The 27,771-nt window shown below is 42.3% G+C and overlaps 1 protein-coding gene across 1 annotated transcript in view; it reads right to left on the bottom strand.

Moving 5' to 3' along the window:
* Window positions 1–27,771, bottom strand: part of PTPRG (protein tyrosine phosphatase receptor type G) — a 410,943-nt gene that overhangs the window by 25,546 nt on the left and 357,626 nt on the right. Inside the window, exons 14-15 of the mRNA XM_063347764.1 lie at window positions 14,841–14,932; window positions 2,137–2,228 (exon numbers count right to left, since the gene is read on the bottom strand). Coding sequence (XP_063203834.1) covers window positions 2,137–2,228; window positions 14,841–14,932 — 184 coding nt within the window. The remainder of the gene's footprint in view (window positions 1–2,136; window positions 2,229–14,840; window positions 14,933–27,771) is intronic.

A 27,771-nucleotide genomic window follows, 5' to 3' on the forward strand; every position in this document is an offset into this window, starting at 1 on the left:
GCCGCTTCCAAGAGCTGCTGTATAAACGTAACCTCAGGCTCCTCTATCCCTCAGCCACTTTCAAAACTGGGATTCTGATCTCTGAGTCAGTTTAGGCACTTGAGAAAGATTTAACCTGCAGGCTCTGTGAAAAATCCTGGGTTTCACTCTTCTGTCCCATCACTGTCAACCATAAGGAAGAAAATCAGGCCTCCGAGGTGTCAGCAGGGCAAAACACAAACAACGAAGGGAGCCGGATGGTTTATCCCAGACAGTGATCATTTTGCTCCTATTCCTTCTCCTTACTCTAGGAGATTTCATTACTCTTTAGAAGTCGAGACCTCAGCTACAGAGAAATACATCTGGAGTAGCTATACTGACTTCAAAGGAGATGCTCCAAATTTTAAGCCAGCACGGAGAACAGAATTTGGCGTGTGTAGTGCAGTTGGCGGAGTTTAACTTCCCTTCAGAGGGGACCCCGCGCTCCCCAGAACAGGACTAATTTGCCAAAGCATCTCTCCCGACTGGCTGCCACAGAGTGGCACTCGCAGCAGGGAGCTCCAGGAGGAAGGGAAAAAATAGGGCTATTAAAGCATTGTTTTTCTTTGCTAAAACATGGGCGGAAGGTGTCCAACATTTGTTAATAGCAGTGATTTTGTGACAGCTGAAGCAAAGCCTGCTTAAAGCCAGACCAAGTTTACAGATGTGTTGCTGATTATTTTGAATAATTAAATGGTGTAAAACCCAGCTGTGATGAATAGCACTGGGGTCGCAATTCATAAATAATTGAGAAGAGTGAGTCGCATTTGATCATCCTGATCAAATTCTACTCTCTGGAGAATAAATGTTTGTCCTGAATACCATCAACGTTGTTAAATGCCTCAATATTCCTGCTCAGCCATCCAGCCAGCAGTCAATTGAACTAAATCACTTTAACACCTTACACATTTGCCTTCCTCATGAATACAAAATGTTTCTAACTTACACAACGGCTTTTGGGCATCAGACAAAGCAGCCACTCTTTATAGACAGTAACCAAACAGCAACGATAAATGTTTTAAATGATCCCATTAAAAACAATTCCTGCATACAGTCTTGTCTTTACTGCAGTAAGCGAAGAAGCTGTAGATATTAGGCCACCAATTTTGTTTCATTGCCTTGTTTGTAAGCAGAGCTGCCTCTCTCATCCACGTGCATGGCACAAACACACCTTTTGCTGGCGGGGACGCCAGTAGCACAGCTCCATGCAATCTCCTGTGGCTCCTCCTGCTTCTCAATACTTCCAAAAGTTCAGCAGTGACTGTGATGAGGCTGAATGAAATAAATGCCTAAGAACTAGCCAGACAATACTGGCTTGAGCTTATTAAGGCCTGACTCTACAGCCCATCTCATACTGCATGATGTTTACCGTGCTTGCACAATATAGCATTGGTAAACCAGAGGTGAAAAACTGTTTACACTTCATTGGAATTACCTCCAATTTATAGCAGATTTAGAGCTCAGAATCTGTCCTGAGTAGGTAACAAGACGCAGAGTTTAAAATAGTCTCATTAGGTAAATACTGCCAAGTAAATCCTGAAGCCTTTCTCCTTGGTTTTACTGGAACAAAATAACCAACGACTTATCTTTCCTGGCTGAACAGAGGATGAACAAGGACTCCAGGAATCGACCCGTAGTTTGGGTTTTCACAAAAGACCAAATTCTACTACTCTTACTCATAGTGAGCCCTACTTTACTCCTTTTGAGCTACTCAAGGGGCATGTGACTTCTCAGTGTGACTAAGAGGAGCAAATTCTGGGCCAACAAGAGTAAAATAAGCTGCAGAGTATAAGAAAAGCCTGGAGTTAAACACATCTGTTTTTATCTTCATGTCATTCCTGAGGGGATTGCAGGCAGCTTTTCCCATTTAAAAAATTCATAGAAGGGTCCCCTGTTAAAGGCACCAAATCTGTGGTGTTTAGAAAGCACCTGTAAATGTCCAGTCCCACATTGCTCATACCTGGTGGCAAATTAGTATTTCCCTATTTCTTCTGATACGTTTGAGCATTGCATTTACCAGACATGACAGCATCACGCAGATGTCGCATGGTCCCTAACTATTAATACACAATTAACTTTAGGAAAACAACATTTTATTGGCGGATCATTAAATCGTACCTCAAAGTCTTCTGAGAACCCATGCTGGTTATTAGAATACAGCTCACTGATGTGTTTAACGAACTGCTTGACTGGAATTGCTTCCATATCATCTGTAGAAAGAAAGAGATATTCAGAGTTGCTATAGGTATAACATAAAACTTCAGGAGATAAAGTCTTCACTCAATATCACTTAAATCTGAGTTTCCAAGGGCAGAGCTAGTTCAATATGTGACAATAAGAAACCTTGATGAATGTGGCCAATTTTTAAGTAAACTCTTCGTATTATATTTCTAATTCTAAGCACTGCAGTTGTGAATACTGGGAGTCTAGTCTATTCCCCATGATAATTTACGAAGTCCAACTGAAGTTCAGGGATCATTTAGTTCTTGTTTGCAGTTTGAAAATGGCTGTGGATGGGACGAAGAGGCCTCCTCTCCTTCCATGTTGTATAAAAAGAACAGAAGGGACTCGAAATATGAACGTATAGTTGACAATTGCCCCCAGTAAGTTTTTACCAGACAGAGCAGAGACACAGGCTTTTCTGCTGAAAGTTAGTTTTACACAACGATGGAGAATCCAAATGGACTTACCACGAAACTGTCTCCGAGCAAAAGAACAGGCAACACAACACCCACATTAATTTGAGTTCTCTCATGCCAGACACTGTGCATAACATTGAATATGTATTCCACTGGACCATTTGTTCTTGCTCAGCACAGTGCAAATTTCACCCAATATACCAATAAATCACCCACGGACGTTTTTGTAAAAGAAAAAAGTCAAAGGCTTGAATTGAATTAAAGACAAACAAGACTGTTTTGAGCACCTGGGACTCCGGACAGATTCTAATAAAGCTGGGGTGTAGGATGGCTGCCTTATTCCTCTTCCTTTCTCTCTCAAAAAAGGCCTCGATGTTGTTATAACCACCACTGCAGTTGGTAGAAACACTGTGCTTGCCAAGATTCATTAGTTAATATTTTTCAGCCTGGCATTTAGGAAATGTAAATTGCTATACAACCGTGATTAGTTTCAGCATGTGAAATAATCTATTGCCTGATGGCTACTATTGTCTGATTGCATGATTTTATGGCAATACTATGGTATTTATATATCCCATTTAATATTCTTCTGAAGATCGCATCCAGTTTATGTTTACTTCCAGTAATTCAGTGGTGTATTTTTGCTCCCATTTAGCAGCCATATGGTTTGGTGCTACAGCTGCATTATAATCTGGATTCTTTTACTTTTAAACATCTACATTATGATAGAAAAAATCCAAATATTTCTACAGATACTTAGCAAAATTTAACGATAAATAAATAGATGTGACATTTACTGTATTCAGAGTGAAAGATCTTTGGCAGCTAAAACCTCTAAGCTGTCACATATGCTTTTCTTAGCAAAGGGTAGGAAGATCTGTATGTGTAAATGAGGTTCTAGTTTGGCAAGAATTTTATAGATCCCTGTCAATCAGATTTCTCTCCTTCTGATGGCAGTTAATATTGACCACATCATTACTCCTCTACTCTTATTTTATGAGGTAATGCTCTAAGGTAGCTTTTTGTGTCTACCGACATTCTCAGATTTCAATCAGCTCTCTTCGATTTTATTTACAAGAGCCAATTGCTAAAGATACGTTTGCAATCTGATCACCTCCCAGCATAGTAATGCTACTTTAATTAACCACATGCTCATTTACTGGATAATACAGATTTCAAAACATTTGACAAGTGTATGCTCATCTTAGCAAAAAGCTGCAGTGTGCAGAAATACTGGCACTTTACGCTATTTAAGTGATAACATTTATACTATATAATATTGAGAACATCATAATCTCATAACAACATTTGTATTAATATTTTTGCAGCCAAGAAACCTGAATGGAATGATCTATAGGAACAGCAGTCAATAGTGAGAGCCTGTAGAACAATCTTTTCTCTCCTGAAAAGTAACCCATATGCCCTAGATTTCCTTAAAAATAACTGCTGCTATGATAGCAATTTCACATACTCGCACAAGAAAAGTTCCCTAGTTATCATTTGGGTTTTTTCTTGAGTAGTCTAGCTCAACTGAGACCAACCAAGATCAAGGATTCACTGCAGCAGACCAGTGTGTCCAATTTAATTTTGCAGAAGGCAGAATTTAATTTTAATTGTGATCTGTGAGCCAAAAAATACATTAGAGATACCGTGCTCTCCGGTCCATTGAATTCCCACCAATTTCAAGGATGGGTCTGCACCAGAGATCCATGGCAAAATATGGTTAGTTTTCTTTTTATCATCATCACTGCATGGTGGCAGTGTGTCTCCACCTTTACAGCCACTGCTAATTCACCTCTCTTGTTCACTGTCCTTTACTGTTTCTCCTCCCTTTTTCCTCTTCTGCATTTTCACTTCCGATTCCCTCCAGAAGCCTTAACCCAATGCAGTTTCTTGCCCTATTTGATATCATGGGCAACAATTAAACATTAAGTAAATTAAATAGGAAATACTCTTGACATATGAGCTCACTGGGTGGGAGGAAGCTTGTGTTGCTGAAGCTGCCCATGAACTCAGGAAAACCATGGTGGAGCAAATGTAATTGTTTCATATTATGAAGATTAAAATCAGGGCATTACGAACGTTAGAAACTCAAAAAAATCGCTGATGATTTCCAGCTTTCAAACTGCTGGGATAACATGGTCCTACTGACCATGCAAGACCTGGCAGCTCCTGGGCAGAAGCCAGGCGGAGGCCACCCCTTGAGGGGACAGGCACAGTCCCGAGGGGACAGGCAGCCCGCAGCCGGGCAGGACACGGCTGCTCCCCGGCTGCACGCCTGTCTTGTTCCCTGCCCATAACCACAAGAAAGCAGCTGTACGTAAGATACTGTTTATTACACTAACCAATGAAACAGAAAAGTACTCAAGCAATTTGGACCCGTATTTTTCTATTCGTGACCTCCAACTCCAAACTCCCAGCCAGGAACACACCTTTCTTTAGCTGGGGTATATTCATGCTTAGCCACGGGCAGCTTGTCGGACCTCTGTTAAAATATATACTAATATACTCAGCACTCTTGAATGATATCTGCTCTGACGTTATCTGGAGATGGCTGTGGCCTTCTCTAAGAAAACCAACAGATGTAGCTAGATGCACGGAATGTGCTTTTCCTTGCACTGTCTTCAGTCCAAAGGCTTTGGTTAAGCCTTCTTTCCATCTTAAGACAAATGGACTTCAATGACTATAATTCTTTTAGTCGATTGAAGAGATTAATGGAATCCTATAATGGCTAATTAGGAGCTCTCATAGTTCTTCTGCACATATTCCCTTTTGCGCCATATACTTTTTCCCATCCAAAAGCCAGAGTGACATTTGATATTGTCGGTATGATGCTTACATTTTGCAAGACCTATACATTATTCAGAGAAGAGGGAAATGTTTTAATAACATACCTTCACCTCTAACACCGCAGATATAATTACAGTTCTGTCTAGCTTGGGTTTCACCATCTGTTTTATCAGTATCAATAAAGTGATTCTGAATTTATGTCACTACAAAATATGAGCTGAATCTGGCACCATACTAATGTACTTACCCTTTGTGTTATGCAGAGAAGCACGTAATCTTAGATGGACAGAGGCAAAAGTCTCCAGAACTTTAAAACCATTATGTGTATATATATTTATTATTATAAATAATATAACTGACAAGAATATTTTTTATAATCAGACACTACTCGAGCTGACACGTGGGGGTATGTTTAATTACTATGCTAAATATTTAACACTTTGGTGAAGTTCCCATCTTCATTTGTTGGTCCAAGACAAGCACCTGAGATGAGTATCAAAAACACGAAACCGAAGGGGACCACTGTGCAGCTTATTTCCTGCCGCAAAGGGAGAATGCCAAGAAGAAAGTCGAGTTTGTTTAAAAAAATGGTTGAAGAGGAAAACCTTCACTTACACCTCATTTTCTAGGAAACGGCAATTGACAATGCAGAATACTTAATATGTTCCTTCAGAAGACAGCCACCTTCAAAAAAGCCCAAAGTGTATAGGAACAATAAAGTTCAAAGAGGGTTACATTTTAAATTTGGATAATTAGTAATCCTACCAGGAAGGATTTTCCCCTATCTCACACTTAATAAGCTGCCTTTGTAATGTTAAAGCAATAGGGGCCAATTTCAAATATAAAATGGGATATCGTATCAGAGATGGCATTTCCACATAATAAGATCTCAGATTCATTTCGATTCATTTACAGCCTGAGAGCTCACTGGATAGTTTAGTGGCATTGGATTGGAATAGATGGTTTTGGGTCAGGAATTAATCCAGAAGGTCAAAAGAAAGTGCTTCCTCATATTACCCTTGTCTAGTTTGGATCTTTGGTGCTTCTGAAGACCAGATGTCTGACACACGTGAAGAAGTCTTGGTAAGATGATTATCTTACGTCTTTCACTCTGTTTGTAAATGCTTTCTGTTTTTCAGCTATTATCCTACCCAGCATACTAAATCCAATATACTCCCTGTATCTTACGCCTTACTTTTAATGTGAAAGCTTATTCCATTTGTTTGTTAGTCACTGCACTTCAGTCTCTCATTTGCAAAGCCACCTGGATTCACGTGCCATAGCTTTCACGTGGCTTGGCCCATCTGCTCCAACAGCAGCCACTTACTGCACTGCTCAGCAACCCTGTGCCATCCCTTGTGTCTCAGAAGCACCTCCATCAATTCTCAGCGTGCTCTTCACAGCTGGCTTCAGCCAAAGGACGAGGGGATTCTCCCACTCCCCTCTCCCCGCCTGTGGAGCTGAGCAGTGAACTGAATCCGTCTGCTGATCTGACTGATGACTATAAGAAAGGATTAATTGATTTGTGGGGAAGCGGAAGAAGGATTAGTTGTCAGTGGGGTAGATGGGCTGATCCTACTCATTACCGTGAGGAACACTGAAGTGACAGGGAAACTGCCCTTTCTGAAGGCCGCACAAGCCTAACCTGGCTTATGACAATCATGAAACCAGGGACATTGTTAGTGACATTAATCCTGGAGAATCCACTCTCAATAGAGCAGCCTCACAGTTCTCATCTTCTGCAAAAAAGTTTTCCCAGCTGGAAAGAAATATCTACCAGTAGGCTCATAGTAGGACTGGATTTGACCTCTTAACTCACTGAAAAATAAGATATCTGACGAAAGTTTTCCCATATCCATAGGAAACAAGTACCTTTCTGTTCCCAGCAGCACTTAACCCTGGGATGTCGATTCATCTTCCACCCTCTCATTCTCCACTGCTGGAGAGAACATTGAATGCAATCCCAGGACTTTTCTTACAGAATATTTCTTCTTTTGTTAACCACGTTCAGTGTGGTTTCACGGGTTTTTATTTTTTACAAAGAGGGATGGAAAATTTCTGCAAGCAGCTGGAATACCCAGCATCAATATTTAGGATGCATATTACTTAAAACTGAGTCTGACAGCCATTCTATAAGGTGCAATTCGTATCAGAGTGAAGGCTGCAGAGCTATAGGAAAAGCTCGCCTTCACATGCAGCACTGCAGCGGAACCATGTGGAGAGTGATTCCAACAGATTCATTTCCACAACGCGCAATGGGGCACTCATACCACGGATTTAAATAGGATCTGCACAGCTGTACCACGCAATATGAGTGTGCGCACAACTCAGTGCTAAATGGGGATGCAAAGCCCAAATATGTCTGTATTTGGTCTGTCTCTAGAAGAGTGGCTGATCATAAAGAATATTGCAAGGATTGACAGCACATCCTTGGGTAAAATTCTGCCCCAGTAGAGATTATGGAAAAACTCCTATCAACTCCACTAAGGTCAGGTGTTCACCTCTACATAAAAGCTTAAACAAAAATCTCTAAACCTACAGATTGAGCATACACTCCGAAGTGCACGCACTAATAGGGGTCGGAAACTTCACACACAGCTCAAATTTTGGCCCTGATTGAATTTGAAATGTTTGAGCAGGACATTCCACAGCCAGATCCTGCCCTAACTTATGCGGACACTGGACTCCATAAGTAATTCCACACGTAAAAAAGGGCAGTGCCCAGTTTTATTCAAACCACTTTAGATTTAATGCATTTGAATTATACACATTTATACAGTCAGAGCCTTTAATTCTGCAGTATACTGGCTTTCCTTTCTTAACTATTTCAAATAAGAATGCAACTGAAGCCACTGCGTTTCATTTGGAATAATTAATTTTTCTGACTGATCACATTGCTTGGTGTATAAAAAATGGCCAGAAATATAAGCACAGTTTTATTTGTATAACATGAGTATCAATTAATTTATAATAAAACAAAGTCATAAAAAACCCTTAATATTAAGGTGTTTGCTTTCTGTGGAGATCATGTCTGCGTAAATACTAAAAAGGCAATGCTGTAGGTTTCTTTCTAGGAGCTCAAACTACCTACTGAAACCCTTGAAGGTTGGCATCCTCCTGAAGTCACTGATCTCACTAATTAAGACAAATTATAAATTAAAATAAATTAAGATAAATAATAAATTACTAAGAGTTGGTTATTGGGGATCTATTCCTCATTAATGCTCACATTTTTGTAATCATGTGTTTATGAAGTACTGTTTTTAATTAAAAAACCTTTCAATATGAAAAGGCATGGAAAACACTTTGAATACATTTGAAAGTCCTGGATATGTGGGCATGTTGAGAGAAAAACACAGAAGCCCTTCCAGCAAGATAATTGCTATCTATGTGTTATAATCGAGTCAAATAAACACAAGGGCAGGTTTCTGATAAAGGGGAGACACATGAAAAAGCAGAATATGAAAAATCACCTGTGTAATATTGTAGCTACATTCATCTCTCTTGCTTCAAGATTTAATCTACTACAATGCTATTAGCCATGTGTCAGTCAGGAATATGAAGATGTTAATGACAAAATTTTATATGTGTCAAAATAAGAGCTCAGTTTAAATCTGCTTGTACAAATCTTAGATTAGGTTATCATTAATTATAAATGTAATAGCAATACACTTCTTCCCTTTAAGCAAAAAACCAATTTCAGTCCAAGAGAATGAAATAATGTGAATTTTCCTTTAGCACAGACATTAAACATGATCTTATTTGGTATTGCCTGCTAAGGAACACAATTTTCATCTCACACGTTTCCATCCTCAGGTCCCAGTCCTGCCATCAATTACACACATGCCTTACGTTTAAGCACATGAAGGTTCAACTTCAGGACTGTCCGCAGCCCAATGTGATGGCTCTCAGAAAAGGATCTGTCCACATTTCACATCGCCACCATGAAAACATGTATTCAGGTGATTTAGCCAACTCCTGAAGCTTCCATTCTGAGTATCATGATTAGATATCAAACCACAAATTCTTCAGCATGCTGCAGGAGCAGGGCGGGTAGCAGATAAAAAAGGAAAGTGGATGTTCCCTAAAATACCTTGATATTTTCTTGGCTTCGGAGGATGGCTGTGTTTGCAATATTGCATTCACGAATTTAATTGAAGCTGAAGATAGGTACAATTCACAATATGGTGCTGGAACATAAATCCGCAGGGAGCAGAAAGTGGAAATAAAGTTTTAAACAGCTGAAGAGCACTACCTCTGTGCTCAGTGAAGAGCTTCATGCCCTTGAGAAATAAGTCCTCAGCTGCAGTTAGCACTTTTCCCTGTACCTCGCCAGCCTATAGCACAGAGGATGGCTGCGCTCAGTACACTGTCCCTGTAGCAGCCACAGACCTGTCCTGGTGCTCTGCTCTTTAGCTCTTGGGATGCAACTTGAGACAGCTACATCTTAGCAGAAACCAGTAAGATACCAAGCCTCTGCTGGAACCCGCAGTTTCCTTGTCCAATGAGATACCTCTTATTAGAGTCTCTTAATAGAAACAGTTTGACGCAGGGTGGATGCTACCAGAATATGTCAGAAGTGCAGGAACCGAGCTTGTTAAAAACTGTATCAAATCTAACCTCTGGTGTTCATCAGGAAAGGTTAAGGCAACCATGGTTATTGAAGGAATAAGGAAGAAGATTTCAAAATTCTGCAGAGATTTAACAGAAGCTAAGAGTTAGTAAGATGGACACTTGATGGGACTCCTTCTCGTAACTATGAGAAGACAGAGGGAAATGAAGGAGGATCATCGCTGCACTGGCATTCACACCCTCGCGTGACTGCATGAGGTGGTCAAGACACCTTTCCACTACAACGTACTTGGCTACTCCACTATGTCCTGAGCTCACGCACCCACACTGAGTCATTCTGGAAGAAGCATGAGAATGTTTCTCCATCGGATTCTGCCACAAGTTAGTTTAAATACACTAGTAATAAACTCCCGTACTAGTTAAAAAATTAATTTACTGCCATTTAAACCTAAAACCACACACACCTTGACCCAAGAACTGGGAAGTGCTCCTTAGTCTTGTAGTCCAGACACAGCTGAAATGACTGGCATCACATCTGAGACGTTTTACTTATACTAAAAATGGTGAAAGACATCTGGAATAATACGCTACATGAATCAGCTGCATTGGCCAGCCATTGTGTTCTTTATGGGACATGTTTCTCTGGACTTTGGTCAAGACTACACAGAGTTCTGAGTTTTGACATAGGTTCAAGCCTCAACTGTCTCTGTGCTGATCTCACAAGTCCTGCTGACACCAGTGCCACGGCATCCATTGTGCCCATGGGCTGGGCAAGGAACCAGTAAAGCCACAGCAAGATGCAGAACACACCACCCGAGAGCAGGAAAGCTCTGAAACAAAGGAGAAGAGGAGGAGGGTAGAAGTGGAATTTGTGCTAGTTCCACTATTTGATATCATCTCAGTTGCACAGAGGTGCACTTTGGCATTGCTGTTGTGGAGCAGGTCTTGTGATGAGAAGAAAGGAAAACTGATAAGGGATGCATTTTGTTTTGCAGTGCTGCAAAACATACAGGTCTGCAGCTATGATGCTGCTGTTATTCTTACTTATCCAACTCTACCAAAAAGGATCAAGTCCACAAATGTTTTAAGCAGATACTGACCCAGCTATGGAAAAAAAACCAAACCCAAACAGGAACAGGAGCTGGTTTGCTGTCAAAGAGATCTTGCCAAGACCAAATGATATAGTGACGAGATCCAGACAAAGATGATACGGACGTGGCCAAAATTAACTGAGCGCGGAGGCAAAGAGAGAAGATACGGAGAAATAATTTTGTTGGGCTGAATGGCAGGGGAGTTTCAGAAATCTGCCGTTGATTACAGATGCATTACTGTCAAGCACAAGGCTTATGTGAGTTTAGATTTATACCTCAGTTGTAATATCCAGTGGGTGACTCAGTTAATGATATCTCCTTTGTCCTGTGTTTCTCTAGATCAAGCAGTGCAGATAATTATGAATAATGATAATGATTTGGGTCTCAGAGCAAATTTGCACAGATAGGCACACGCCTATGGGTGATGTGGCTTCATGCACAATAATTAAGCACGTACGCCATGGGAAGTGAAATAGAAAATGGGTAAAATCATTCCTTTACAAGAAGATTTTTTTAGATTTTGGACCTAAAAGTTGTACTGTGTGCCTATTGCAGGTAGCTTGCAGACTGATTTTAGTGTTCATAGACCTGAGAAAACAGAGGGCTTGCCCAAACAAGAGCAGAATGTGGTGCAGAAATAAACACAAAAGCTACCTCTGAGCGTGCCGACACATCAGGGAGCAGAGCGGTGGCATGCAGAGACACCAGCGCCGCTTCTGGAACCTCTCGAGCTGCATCAGGACATCGCTGCGTCTGGCTCCCAGACACCTGGCAGAGCCACCCCACACCTGGGCCAGGACCAGCCAACCCAAACCTGCTCAGCTTCCTCCAACCGGCAGCTCACCGCATGCTGTAGATGGGCCCTGGCAGATCTACTAAACGTCTTTAGACACATGGCTCTGAATTGCCATCGGTGTGGCTGCTTGCACATAACTGAGAGCAGAAGTTGGCCCATTGAATTGTAGGAGGTAGATGCATGGTTCCTTCTTTTGTAAGGAGAAGGTTTCACAAGATAACAAGGTTACTTTGAAAAACTTGCTTCTGTGAAAATGCCACTTATATTTTGCTTCTAGGATCAACACGGCAAGTAAGACTTTCTCACACCCTCCGGCAGCTTCCGGAGGAAAAGTTCAGAGGTTTATCATTTCATCAGTTGCAATCAGTTCAAAGAAGAATTTTGTCATTTAATGTTTTTAAGGCATTTCAGTGGGCTGCCTATGTGGGAGCAGCAGCTGATGTCAGAGAAGACTGTCATTTAGCAACAGGTATATGGGGAAAAAAGGCCTCTTATACATCTCCAAAGAAGGAAAATATTTAGGAGAGCTTCAAGATCTTTCTAGGCTGTATCTCCCATCTTTGGAGAAAGCCAACATAGAATTTATCTCTACTAGCTTTGACCCTCATTAAAGACTCCCTGTACAGGTAATAGTTAATATACACAGAGAGAGGCACTTCCAGAGGGTGATTTGGCTTTTGGTGGCCTGAATAGCTTTACTGTCAGTGCCAAGATGTTCGAGTTCATCAGTTCATTCTCTCTTGAGACCTTCTGGGCATGATTCAGCTTCAGATTAAGGTGCCTCCATTTGTATGTCTGTATGCAGGTGTCTAAACATCCATTATATCCACAAAAATCTTGTCTTTAGATTGGGAATTTGAGGGCTGGATCCACCTTTGCATCCAACTAAACTAAACCTCTGTCTAAGGCCCAGTTCTTCACGTGCCTTAGAGCTCATCAGCTGTGCCTGCAGATTTTTAACTACAAAGCTTCTCAAGGTGTCTTGCAGCACTTGCTTAGCAGGTGCCTTAATCTGCAGTGCCCATTATCAGGGGTGAGCAGCACTTTCTTAGCTTTACCGAGCCTGAGCAGACCAGAGCGTGCACTGCAGTGATGGTAGCATCATGTCCGTCCCAAAGCTGCTGTGGTCCAACAGCTCGGCTTGTTCTAGTCATGGGAAGATGTCCCCAAAAGGCAGTGTTCTTCTGTTCTCAGTCACTTGCTGTTTCATGCTAGAATGGCTGCTGGAGAAGCGCTAGTGCATGTGCTGGACTTACTGTACCTGCCACCTGCACAGTTTTAATGGAACTTCCTCAGCCTATATTACACTTTACATGAATGCCATCCAGTCTTTAAAGGACCGACCATCAAAACATCCCCATGAAACGGGGAAGAACCACTGTCTCAACAACACAGACTGTGGCATGAAAAGATGAAGCTTTCTGATGGTTTCTTTACCTAAGAAAAAATTGTCTCAATTACAGTAAAATAGCTGTACATTGGCCAAAGAGACTTCTCTCTGAGGGGAGAATTTCTCTCCTCCCCCTGCATTTGCTCGTTATCCCCTGGATTAGCCCACCCTCCCCTTCCTCACGAGCTCTAAGCAGGTATCACACGAGAGCAGGCACGGTGGGACCATTAAATTGCCTGCCAAAAGCGGCCCCAACAGGGAAGCGCTCCTGATTTTAGAGTAGGAAGAATGAGGTTCTCCAACTATTTATGTTCTTTTGTGAAAATTCATTGCAGGTGATCTAAGACGAAAACCTCCCATCTCCTGTTACCCTGCAGGAGAAGGGTGGCTCCTTGCTAAAGAAATGAGGTGGCAAGGACACACATCTTAGTCTGCCATAGAAAGGAGAGGAGATGACAGCATGTTTTTTTTTTTTTTTCATTTTCAGTGGCACAGGATCAGACTGCCAGGCAAACTGCCTAACGTTTTCTGCAGCAATGTAATAGCTAACCTTTCATATTAGTTCCCATGGGTACTTTGAAAGACTTTCTAGAAAGTGAGTTACACGTCTACTGAATAAAATCAAGGAAAATGTAACTGGATTCTTTCAGTGTTCTAGGACACGTGTGTCTTCAGTGTCTCGGAAATGGCTTTGATTGCTTTTTGGTAAAATGAATCTAATTAGCTGCAGATTGAATCCTAGACCAACAACACAAATTACAGAATATGACAAGGAAACTTAAAACACCTTGAAGCAACAAGTACAAGCGTTTGACAGACTGAGGTCAATACAACAATTTCAGTATCTTAATTCTGCCTGTGAAACTGAGCAACATCAAACACGGCAGCAGCTGCAAAGGCCACTGTAACGCCAAGCTGCTCTCTGTCGTCGCAGCTTAAAGGGAGCTGGATCCTGCTCTTAATAATTCCCAGGGGAAATGCCTCATGAAGCCAGTACAGTGCTACCTCTGCTTCCAGCTTCGCTCTTAGTATAGCCGAGAGGAGAATTTGACCTTTGGTAACTTGATTAATACCAAATTAACAGATGGCTTAGGACTTGAGATTGTTTGCGTATCTTTGTGCCTTGCTGTTCTCCCCGAGAAGCAGCAGACCCCACCTCTGCACACGCTAAAAGCGGGGGGCAAGTCCCCCAGTCTCGAGAGAGCAGCGGAGCTGCATATCCCTCGTCCATAACCTGCCCTGATGGAGCAGCTGGTTTCACCCTGGATGCAATGCCTTAGCGTTTTTAAGAAGTGTTGCTCATGTTTTTGACATTTTACAAAGGTTATTCCGAAATTTCTATTAAAGTAATGTGGAGAGGTGCCTATGGAAAAATACAGCATTGGCATTCAGAGCCTCATTGCAAAGCACCTTAAATTAAATGAAGCAGCACCGATACAACAAATTTCTACCAAACCCCCATGATTTATCACAAGCATAACCTTCTTTATGTAATTAAAACAGACTCCAAATAGCGCAAACACAGGAGATTAAGCCCATCTTACCTGGAATAGGTATAATGGGAATACTTTCATTGGGGACCACACGGGGGGAACTGCTGTCCTCCACATAGAAATGGGCAGTCTGAAAACACTTTCTGTTAAAGGAAAAAGAAGAAAAATAGATTCAGGGTGTGAAAAACTGCCCTCTGAAAAAATAGCTGACAACTTTTGCACGTGTTCTGCTTCTCTGTTTCTGTTCCATTTCTGCGCCATACTTTCAGACGTTATAGTTTTAAAACATCGATGCATCAAAACATACGCACATTTTCTACAGTTACAATCCTAATTCCAGATTCTGGTGTGCTCTAATTCATTGACATCTGACATCCAGCCATCATAAATGCCTCTGTATAGTATTGCTACGTACCATTGAATATGAAATTGTACTCACAAAAGTCAGTGGTTGCAAAACAGGTTTCAAACGCATCATTGAGAAAGAAAATTTGCACACAAGAAACATTCAGCATACAGTTCAAGCCAAAATCCACCTAAGACACTAGCATTTCCAGGGAAAACACACTACTGGAAAAGTTTCTGCCGTGTAACAGCCAACAGACAGTAATACCGCATCTGTAACTGCTGCATATCGTGATGTTCTGCTATGAAAGTTATCCTTCAAACATTACAGTTTTTTGTTTGTTTGTTTTTTAACGCTAAAGCCATATCACCCTCATCCCATCCTCCTCCTGCAAACTTGTATTACATATGCTGCTACAGAAAAATGCAATAGCCACTTAGCTTGGGCCCCAGGACTCGTCTCTGAAAAGGCCTATAAAGAAAAGGAGAACTTAAATCCACCTGACTCTTTTTTACCTGTATTTAATGCAAAGCAGAGAGCACAAGCTGGTCATCACAGAAAAGGTACTGGGCAGAATAACATCAAGAGATCCGAGGAGACTCTGCATGGTGATGTTAACTGAGGCAGGGTTTTCCAACACCAGCGTCACTGCTCATTGCTGACTTAATGAGCTGCTTGAGGCTGGAACTGAATATTTAATGAGTCTTGCTTGGTGTGAGCAGCTATTGTGGCAGGAGAAGGGTCTGCTCTCATCTGTCGGGGCGCTTAACAATAGCTTCCCATTGCAGAAAGATCCCCCTCATTGCAGCCCTTAATGAACTGCTCCTCAACACCTGGGCAAAGTTTGCAGGCGGCCTGGTGAGCGGTGCCTTTTTGTCAAGTTGCCGGTTCCCTTGCTGAAACATATTTGCACATCGTGGCTTATAACTTTCTGCCTTGCAGTCTGCTTCTCTGTAAGTCGGGCATTGTGCTCTCCACGGAGAGCCCACTCTGCAGAGCCGGCTTCGCTGACATCGTCAAAGCCATTTCTGCTCCCTTTGTTTTCAACATCCATACACGCCAGAGAGCAAAAAAGTCACTGAAAAATCAAACCACCCTCTTAGGCGAAACCAGAAACTGAAATAATCATGGGCACTCGCATTCTATGTGTTTGCACTTCCTACCGCGCAGTCCCAGTGCTTTATAATGCAATCACATGTGATGGCAGCACCACTACAACTTAAGACAATACAGAAGCAGAAGAGAGCAGATTTCACAGCATGGAGTAACTGTCTCGGAGCAGCTTTCTATTTTCAGGCACGATGTCTCGCATTGTGCTGAAGTTATTTATTTAGGGGGCACGCTTTTGTTAAGAAACACCATAAGGTGAATTCACACACGAGGATGCAAGACGTGCAATAGTCTCACAGCATTTAAAAACATCGGCTGAACTCCCCCCACCCTACTTGCTCCCCGTTCTCGTTTTTTTTTTTTTTGGCAGCCTTTATTTTGGACAATGCACACCCTGGGGGCAAGCAGCAGAATAAATCAGTCACACATAAAGAAGAAACTATGAATATGAAACAGGCAAAATGTTCCTGATTTTGATGTATTTGGGGCTCTTTCCCTTGAGTCAATACTACAGAAATCCTTGAACGGCTTCTCCCGGTAATGAAGGCCTTAAGAAGGTGTCTGATAAAAAGACAGACCTTTACGTAGGGATTTACAGGGTATTTTTAAGCTGATGATACTTAAGAAAAGCAATTATTTTTTGTAATTTGTTATTTTATACTCTGAGAGGCTGTGATAGGCTGGCATTATGATTTTTTATGCAGCCATAAGAAAGCTTTTACTTAATAGCCTCAAAACACGTAATTGTGTTGGATAATCACATTGCCTGATATTGTAAGGCCCACGATGGTGACAGCTGAATACCCAGTCCAGCATATCTCTGCTGAGCACAGTGTTGGAATAACAATGTATTAAATGAATATTTCACAGAGTAAAGTTTTCTGCAATCATTAATGTCATTAACAATTCTGAATTTTATTCCTGGAAGACCTTCTGTAGTTGTTCTAAAAAGGCAATCAGCATTGAATTTGACTAAAGGTTTTCTCAAGTCACAAACATCATGCTAAAATACATTCTTGTCTTATGTGTACACATATATAATACAGCATATTCATTACTTTACAATACTGAATTCTGGCACATCAGGTGAAGACAAGCCTCTCAAACTCTTTTTTTTTTTTTTCCCTACTTGCTCATAATTGCTGTAAATATTCCAAGTTTAGCCTCTACAGCTGAGCTCACTGTGCACAGGGCATCACATCCCTGTCCTGGTGACTCCCTCCACGTCTTGGGGGCTCCCAGTGACAGCAGAAGGCAGCACTGACAGTACTATGCAGGCTCAAAAGCAGGACAAAGGGGATTGATCTTTAAAAGACCTTTTACAATAGGTTCCACAAAATCGCTGGATGAATTTTCCAGCAAGTTCTGCTTACGGGGTCCGTTTCCCACTCTTGCACCTCTCGATCCATGCATCTTGGGGCACCGGGCAGATGCCTCCAAGCCCCCAGTTTGGATAATGTCCATTTTCCAGCCTGGGACTGACTGGGTTAGGAAATGCCTGCCCCCTAGAAGAGCCTTTTGCAAACTCATGTTCTAGTTTGTAGTAATAAATACTGATAGTTGGATCAAGGCTACTGAAAGGCATTTCAGACAAGTTAGTATCCGCCTTCTCCCCCGCTTTAGGATGCTCCCTTCTCCCCCCTGGCATTTCCCCTACCCATTACCTTTCCCTCCGTGTACAAACCTTAAGTGGCAGCAGTTGCTCAGGCTACAAGAGGCTGCAGTAAATCTGTGTGTGTGTATGGGGAGGGACGGGTAAAGGAAAAGGATAAGAGCAGAAAATTGCTTGTTTCGAGTCACTGGCCAAGCAGCCATGGAGAGAGGTGGGAGTGGATGCAGGGCTAGACAAGGTGCAAGTCTACAACTGTTTTCACATGAGCACTTCAGCCTGTAACTTTGAACCCCAGTGTGTATACATGTGCAGGTGTTTGCACCTCTGTGCCCATCTGCTCAGGAAACCAACACCATCAGCAGAAAAAAAAAAAGATATTTTTCTGACAGACGCAGCCTTTAGTGAATGAGCAATTGGGACTTGTCAATGGCACAAATGATTATTAAAATCTTAACAACTGAAACACTAATTTTAGAATAATTCTTGCATTTCTGCAGCCCTGATTGAGGAAAAGCAGATTACAGCCCTGATTTCACTTCCAGAATATTTCAGAGAGCCCACATCTTTCCTGCAAAATACCAAAGAGTCTGTTGTCTCTGAAATACGCCTGTGTGCAGTGAAGCACACCGTTTTCTCTAGCCCCATATGTTTTTTCGGCTCCCTTTCCCTGGGGTACAATAACTGTGCGAGATTGTGGTGATCAGACACACAGTTGTCACATATGGACCAAAATGCAGAAAGTAAAACACTTCGAGATTAGCATCCCCCTGGAGAAGGAGCAGAGGCAGGGTCTGGAACGCAAAGCCAACAACGTGAGCGAGAGCATCCCCCTGCCCAGAATCTTTTTGCAGAGATACTGGCAGCGGGTTATTAAAGCAAGCTAACAGGATGCAAAGTCCAGAGCAGCAGCACCTTATTATCAAGCCACACACATAAAAATATGCCAAGAGATGGTCCTGATTAGCTGGGTTAAATGTTTGTTCCATCTCCGCTGAGCAAAATACCAGATTAGCTTCTGTAGAAGAGATGCCTCATGAGATTTTGACACTCAAAACAGGTTTCCTTGGTTATTCGTTAATAAACCTCAAGCAGCTTCTCCTTTATGCTCATCTAAAAGCAAGAGGGAGAACCAGATCACATAATGGCCTGAAAGCATTTTATTTTTGTGTAGAAGATAGCGCCTCAGTGTTTAGTTAATACTGCCTTCCAATACAAACACACAGCGTGCGCTGCCGTCAATGGGAGTACTGGGAATAGCTCTGAGGGCAGCATTTGGCCTTTACTCCTCGGCACTCGGTCTCGCGCGGGCAGCATCCCCTGATCTGTGCCGACAGGGATCTGCGCTGCTCCAGAGCAGCTGAGGCAAGCAGAGAAGGAGCAAGGGGTTATTGCGGAGGGGCAAGGGATTGCCTCCGCAGCGGCTGGCTGAAGCCACCGCGACACAGACTGAACAGAGGAAAAAATCACAGGGGAATGCTTCACTTTCTGGGGACACCCAAGAGCCGCGTCCTGCCTCACATGCTGAAGAGACTGGCACATTCATTGCTCCCTTGTTCATTAGGGACCCACTCCTTCTTCCAGGCGTTCCTGTTGGCTGAAGCAGCACGTATTCCCTCTCCAAGGCTAGCCAGATTTATACTGCTTAATTTCTCTAATAGCATCTAGGAGCTCTAGGCTCCCGGTTTCTTGCAACTCTCTCTTCTTGGGTCATTACCTCCTAAAGCATGACCAATTCAGGGGCAGATGGTTTGAAAGGATCCTAGAGGCCCATTTACTACTGTCAGAGCAGGGCAAACCTTGTCCTCTGGGTACCCTTCCTCCAGGAACAGCCTCCGACAGACAGGAGCTCTGCAGAACGTACGTTTATTAATGAAGAAGCCAATAGGCCCTGCAGTCACCCTACTTCCACACCCAGTCCTTAGCTGGTGGGCAGAACAGGCAAGATGGAACAAGACTCAAACCAGGATCTGTAAGGGACCTCTAAGCCAGGACATGGCTTAGCCTTCATCAAATGCAACCTGGATGTAGGCATTCATTCACCATGCTCCTCCATCACGGGAGGGTCTGCAAATAACTCCCGAACAAGGATCCAAAGACAGGAAATGATCCCTTTCACTACCTCTGCACATTCATTCTCACTTTCAATAGAAGAAAAGATGCCTCAGATTCTCATTGAACTGTTTTGCATGTTTTCCAGGAGACACAATTAAGATTGGCTTCTGCTGGCACCAAAACCAGAGTATGTATGCAGTCAAGTGTACTGGTAACACATGGCTCTGCACTTTAAACTAGCTTCACTATTCCTTGGCAAGTATTTGTCACTGTCAGAATTGGCAATGACTCCTCAGAAAAGAGCCGCAGACTACGGAACAACAGAAGCGCTGCAAATCACGACCATGTCACCAGCAGAGCAGTGGATGGGAGCCTGGACAACAGCTGTCTGCAGTCTGCACTGCTCTAGCTGGGGTCATCAGTCACTGATTTTTATGAGCAATAAAACTGACTCAAGCGTTAAGAAGAAAAAGAGAAGAGAAAACCACACGAAAAAAGCTGATCTTATGAATATGAATAAGTGACCAGCATGGAGCAGTGATATTACCTTCATTGTATCAGAGGGGCATCTGCATTTATTCCTTTTTTTGGCCAGAAAATGGCTTATATTCCCCCAATTTTCTACAATTATTTTCCTTCCCAGGTCTTAACGCTTAACGATCAGAATTCAAAAGCTGAGTTATAAAAGAACCTATGCTACACTGGAGCAGTAAGGCAGTGAAGGCTGACCGAACTTGAGCTACGGGAGGATATACAAAGCAGGAATGCATAAAACCCAAGAGAATAAAGGAAAGCTGAAAAAGGAGGAAAATTTCCCTACAATATAATGCTAATTCTCCTGCATATCCCTCCCAAAGACGATTCACCTTCTCCCCACAAAGCAATTTCTGCCTGTAATCTTCTTGAGCAGCGTTAAGCATCGCACAGATATGATAACTGGATACTGGTCTAGACAGTACATGGGTAGGTTTCAGAAGTTCACAGTGTGCCAAGTCCTTGGCATCCTTTCCTAGACAGAATAGAGAGAAGTAGACTGTCCCTTTTCAGGGGACTTCCTCGGGGCAAGGAGAAACGCTTTTTCACACTAGTGAGTTGTTGCGCACCCACACAGTCCCACAAAAGCTAAAAGGATCCAAATGCTAATCACCAGTCCAACCACACACACTCACAACCACACATTCTGCAGTAACATCGAGAAATAAAGATGGGAAAAAGGCTGGGAAAAGGCAGATGGAAAAAAGAGAAGGTGGACAGAACTTTGGGACAGTATTTGTGATGAAGAATACACGCCACTAGTAAAATTGTCCATCTAAAAAACTAATCTACAAATGAGACTAGGGATTTTTGACACAGAAAGACAGCTAATTTAATATTTATGGCCTAAATTTGCCAGCTGACTACACAGCTCTCCACAAAATTAAAAATCCTCTTCTCCCGATCCTCTGAGATCCTACCTGTCACCAGAGACTAGACAACCCATTTATATCACATACGGTATGGAACTCAGACATTATACAAGAAATAATAATTTTTAGAAGGGTATTCAAATAATTACACAATTAAGAAACGACAACACACACCAAGATGAGCTGCTTTCCAGTCCTCCCCCCTTCATCAGCTGTGTGACCAGAAAGTGCCCAGGTGGCCAACGCAGAAATGCGCTTAGAAAGCTCTTTAACTGCAAATTGTAAGTGGATAAATCTTAGTTCAGCTCAGCACAAACATTTTCCACGCTTCCTTGTCCCATCTTCCTGGTGTCCCTGGAGAATAGCGAAGGCGATGGTGAAACCTTTTTTGCGATGCCACTTGGCCCTGTAACACTTGGTAGCTAATTACTCTCCTGGTGACCTCTGACAGGGCTAGCAGCATCAGACCTTCCCCTCCTGCTTTAATCAATACTCACAACAGCTGTGTTGGATACACTCAGCAATTTTACAGATGACTGAATGGGTTTACTCATCAGTATTTTCTACTGCAAGAGAACAAGCTCCCTGGTTATATGCATTACCACTCAAAACTTTAACGTCTTCAGGCAAAAATGGGGTAGAGAAACCAATAGGTGGTATCTTAAAATGGTTTAAAAATTAGGCATGGTTTTAAAAACCAAAGGGAAGCCTAACGTATTCATTTTCCTCTCCCTCAGCCAACTATTTATTTAATGCAACATTCATAACAAAGCCTAGAAAATCGCAGAGGAAAACAAAGACATGCCGTTTCCAATCAAATAATACCTTAGGCAGTTCCTATAAAATGCGCTCTTCCAATGCCCTAAACATCATATAATATTAAAAAGGAGCCTAAAACTTTCTCACAGAAGGAAGCTAAATTTAACCGAGTGAAGAGTTGTTCTGTAATCACAAGAACTGCAGCAATCAATGAAGATTGCCTCTTACTGGAGAGGAGCTTTTAGCAGCACCTCTAAGAAGTCAAAATCGGGCATACTTGATATTATCATTTCAGGACACGAATTCCCTTTGGGACGAACCTCAGGAGAGGAAAGAATAAAAACAGGGTGACACACTGCGAGGTTAAAATACAGCTATTTTTAAATGTAAAGTGTAATTCACCTGGATTGAAATCGTGTTATAAGAAAAACAGTACAGAAATGATCCCAACTAAGAGAGGACAGCAGAAACTGTCTCTTTCTTTGGAACATTCACCTAAATGTTCCTAGTTACTCCCACCTAATTACTTTCAAAATAAAAGAGCTCTGCTCTTCCCTTTGCAAAAATATTCTTTCCTTCCTCCAAATGGGACTTCGGGACATTCAATCGACAATTATTTTAGGTATCCCTAACCACAGCCTGGGACCTGAACATTAACACAAAAATGTCCTAAAAATTTAGGCACAGTTTTTTCCTCTGTTTTGATGGACCTGCCCATCTTCAGGCAGAAATGCCAGTTTGTTAAATATAATGAAATACTCAAAGGGAAGCTCCCTCTTTCTCACATCAGACATGTCCACGTGCACCTGGACTAAAGCTGCATGGGAGAACTAGGAAGATTTCCCAATGCTGCTGGACTTATTTCATGTTTAGCTCATTTGGGGCCAGGATGAAATATTTAAAGTGTGATTATTTCCTTTCTCTCTTCATCACCGTGTGTTTGGAGGGTGGGCTTTTTTCATTGGCCATTTCAAACGAAATAGCTACTTACAATTTTTTATGGTCTCTCTGCTAACTCTGTTTAGGACGCAATTAGAAATGGTACAAAAAGATACCTTTGGAAGCAGAGCACAAAGGAAAAGAAAAGAGCAGCTGGCACCAAGAGCAGAGAAGCAAATTATTTAGTACCTGGCAGATAATGAGAACACTGAAAACACACTACTTAATGCTAGTGCTCTGACAGGGCTACATACGTCACCTCATCACGCTAACACAGACAGACCGGGTGGCAGCCAGCTGGTCCTCCTTCCCCACCCAGCTCCCTGAAAGCAAAGATTTGTAAGCTGCCAAATAATAAACCTGGACAGAAGTCTTGAGGATCATTAATCTCGCTATCAATCAACCCATTTGGAGATTCGCTTCTTGCTGTCGCTGATACTAATGTGGCAGTGACTCGAGAGCTCTGGGGAAGCCTGGAGTACGCGTGTCTGAGGAATTGCTTTAATGAGTTTCTTGCATTCAAAGGTTAACAAATGTGACAAGGAAACACAAATATCAGAGACAATAAACTACCATTCCCTGAACCAAACCACTGAGAAATACCGTGCTGTGTATTCTGCGGTGGTATGCTGAATACAACATCTCTAACTCGCTCTGTGAAAATACCTGAGTCAGACCCCAGTGACCGATCTCCGATGCCAGGAGAGATGCAGGCATGTCAGTGCGAGCTCTGCCTGCTCCAGTACTCCTTATCTGCTGGGCGAAGTACCTTGGGCATAGCTCTGCATTAATAGAGCTATCCTGAAAAGAAGCAAGTTGTATTCGCTGAAGTGGTCTTCTGCTTAAATCGGACAATCACTGCGGTGTGAACATATCCGCCGGGCTCCCTTTGCTAAACACAACAGACCCACAGCAATTAATACATCAGAATAAAAAGTCCCTGCATCAGTAGCATCCGGCCAGTAGTATTTGCACTTGACAAGTGCAGTATTTTCTGCAAGAATGTTTCTAAAAAATAAATAGCATCAACCATAGCAATAATAGCAAACAAATCCCAAGATCATTAATACCATAAGAAAAATCTAATTAATACCAAAAAGCAGTAAGCAGTATTAAGCATACTTAGGCATAATAAAGAAGCATAGAAAATAAAAACAATGTACGTTTCAAATTACCACCTCCACAGACCACATAAACCACAATAAAAATTCTAGAAATAATTATAAGTAAGTAACGGAGGTAGAATCCACTACACCACGAGGCAGAGGGGACTAGAAGGATGACCCTGAAATGAAGTGAGCTCGAAATGAAGTGAGGACGAGTTCCCTTTTCAAAATGTTTGTTAAGAAAAGGACACCTTTGAAGTTTCAGGCTATAACCCATTTGAAGCTCCTTGAATTTTAGTGTCAAGGAAATACACATTTATTACAAAAAAAGGACGCAAAGTATGAGGCATATCAGAAAAGTTACCATAAAGCCTATTAGCTGGCACCCAATTATAGAGAAGAGTGAAGAATTGAAAAATCAGAAAGTAACAGATGTTACCTTGCCTTTAAGAAATCAGTCAAAATTATTCTGAAAATTGGAAACTGCTTTCATCCTCACGACAGGCTTTTCAGTAAGTATGCACTCGGGCAAATAATCTATTGCTTTCCCCTTGTCTTAATCAGTGTGTAGAAACATCTAATAACAAAAGTAATCACAGTGAGGAGAACATTTTGATTCAAGATAAAAGTTCATTGCAGATAGGCGAAACAGGAGAAATTCAGTCAACCTATGTTAATTATTAGACCCCTTAACACCAGATACAGTTTAATATGTTTTCTATTTATAGACTCTTCTCTTTATTTGCACTAGTTCCAGAGCTTTAATCTACCTTTTATTAAGCTCTTCATCACCTTTCAGTGTTGATAAATGCGGGACTGGGGAAAAGGAGAAAAAAGCCCACCGGAATTGCAGTTTGCATCTGAGCAAAAACATACGAACGCTTCTTAATGTATGAAGAAACGCGCCTGGATCCATCAGGCGCTTGCTCAGAAGCAGACGTAAATTAAACACAAGCTCCTGGCTCAGTATTTTCCTTTTCTTTTACAGCTCATGAAGCAACGTGGCTGCACAGGCAGACGTGCTGTCCTGGAGGAACGCAGGAGACGTCTGCTCCTAGGTGAACGGTGCAGTGCTGACACCTCTAGCAATTCATTTTCCTCCTGCTGTATCTATGCATTTCATTTCCACGTTCTGATGCGATCTTTGGTGGTGCTTTTGCTGCCATCAGTGCAGCAATTAGCGAGCTGGGGAGCAGAAAGGACATCAGCAATCGTGATGGCAAGACACGTTCGGGTTCGCAGGCAAAGGGCGACTCCAGCGTGGACCGGGGTCCTGCTGTCAGACCCACCACAACTATTTCCATCTCTGCTGGGAACTGGGAACCGTAGTAACAAGTTCCTGTTTTATTCCAGTATTTTAATTCAAGGAGCTTTGCGAGCTAAAAATGTTTAAAATGCAGACTAAACAGCAGAGTATTTTGCCACTATTTCTGGTAGTTTTGTCCTAGACATTTGGTTTCAGATCTGTGATTTCCTGTCGAGAACACACAAGTGTGAACTCCTTGTTGATCCATTTATTCATTTGCCTCCTGGCTGATTGTAGCCATTTTGACAGAATGGATAAATTGACTTGCTCCTTGTTGTTTGGTTTTGGTTTTTTTCCTCCTTTTTTTTTTTCCACATGCTTCCCCGTCAGCCTGGAAGCAGTGCCCCAACTTCCCAGATGCTGTGCTTAGGTCTTTATCACTCCTGCACCCTCACTTGACACCCTGCGCCCTCCTTTCAGAGGCTCGCTAAGCCAATTCCACACGTTACGCAGGTTATCTGAAACGCCACAACCTCTCGCTATAGCAGCTTCTGCAACTCCACCTGCCAGATGAAAATGAGACGTAATATTTAAACTATTTTTGAACAATTCAAACCCAGTGAACACTTTACATCACTCTTTAGGTAGGACATGAGATATATCTGTGGCAATTGCATTTGGTTACTCCAGGCAGCATTTAACCATTTATCTACGGCACATCTCAGCAAATCATCTATTTTTCCAAGTCATGAGCAAACACTGCACTTTGGAAAGGGAACAACTCTTGATCATTCTCATTGAGGAAATGGCAAAGGTAACAGCTTCAAGTGACCAGGCAAAACCCTGTAACATCAGCAGAAGATTTCCAATGCAAAGTAATTTCAGCAGGCTAACAAATGAGTCACTTTTCTCCGACAGACATGTAGCAGAACACAGTGCATTTAATTGATGGGCCCTTTTATTGCAAAACATACTGTCTCCCTCCGGTTTGACTGGAGCAATGGGACGCAGCATTGCCAGGAAAGAGCTGAAGAATGCAAACTTGGCACCACATAGTAACTAAATGTTGATTCATGGAAATTATGAGACATTCAAAGGGACAGGTCCCAGGATCCAAATTATGTTCCACTCTTGTATTGCCCCCGTGTGATTACAGCAAGTTTGCTTACAGTTTGCTGCTCGCTCTTCTAATTGGATTCCTGCAAAGGGCAGTTTGCCGTGCCACGAGCTTGTCACTTTCTATCCTGCTTTAACTCCAAACCACTCAATTAATATTAAATTCCATTTATTATAAAAGCATTTGTTTCTACCCATACGATGCTATCAGCAGCCATCTCATTAATATTTATTTGCTCAAAGCGGCCCACTGATGTTAAGATCTCAGATACAGCTAGTAACTTTAAAAGGGGAAAATATGTGAAGCCAAGAAGGTCAAAACCGAACATGAGCTGTAACAGAAAACATCCAACCCACGTGAATTTAACTCCTTCGCAGAAAGCTGAGTAAATACAATAAAGTTGTCAGAGAGCAACGACAATGTTAAAGTTAATCCAGTCACCAGAAAAAAACCGAGGAGCGAGGTTGACAACAGGCCTCTCTCTCTGGGGTGGGGAGCTGCTGTCTGGCGCACCAAGGAAAAAAGATGCTGGAAGGAGGCATGGAAGGGGAATGCTCATCTGCTGCCTTATTCCCCCCTGAGCTGAGCTCTCTACTTTCCAGGCTTCAAAAAGACCTGGAGACCTGCGGGTAACGTTAAACCCTGGGCTAGGGTTGGTGTAAAGCCCCTTTTCTTCAGCATCCTTTTCTGTGCTCAGCACACAGGGAATTGGCACAGCCTGTCCCAGCTTGACAGTGTGGAAGCCAATGGGACCCCACACTTGCCATCCAAGGAGCAAAGGAGGAGAAGGCTGCAGATGGTTTAAATGTTTCAAAAAAGCTGGTAAAAAGCTCAGGGATTCTCTTGGACGCTTCCAGTACAAGGAAGCATTGCTAAGGAAAGAGAGGACATCCAAGCTCAAATCTGCAAGAGATCTGAAGACAAGACCGCAACCCATCAAAATCTCAGAGCCACAATGAAACACAGACTTTTCATTTCCCTCTGGGCCGAGCTGCAGCTTGGATTATCAGAAATGCCGGTGGAATGGGAGCGTTCCCTGTATGTTCAGAAGCGCCCAGCTGCTTCTCATGCAGAATGCTCCTGAGAGTGAGACTACACATTCAGACACGGTGAGATGAAGCAGCTGCTGAGAATGTATATCAAATACTGTGATTTCTCCTCTTCAGCTCTCTTATTGCATGCACCTTGAATAAAACTATGCTGCAGGGACAACAGGTCTCTTTCTAGTAGTCTCCACCTATTCCTTTAAACTATACAACAGGGAACTTGTTCCATGTAGCTCTGTGGAT

This window comes from Chroicocephalus ridibundus, chromosome 10 (genome assembly GCF_963924245.1).
Source record: "Chroicocephalus ridibundus chromosome 10, bChrRid1.1, whole genome shotgun sequence".
Lineage (NCBI taxonomy): Eukaryota > Metazoa > Chordata > Aves > Charadriiformes > Laridae > Chroicocephalus > Chroicocephalus ridibundus.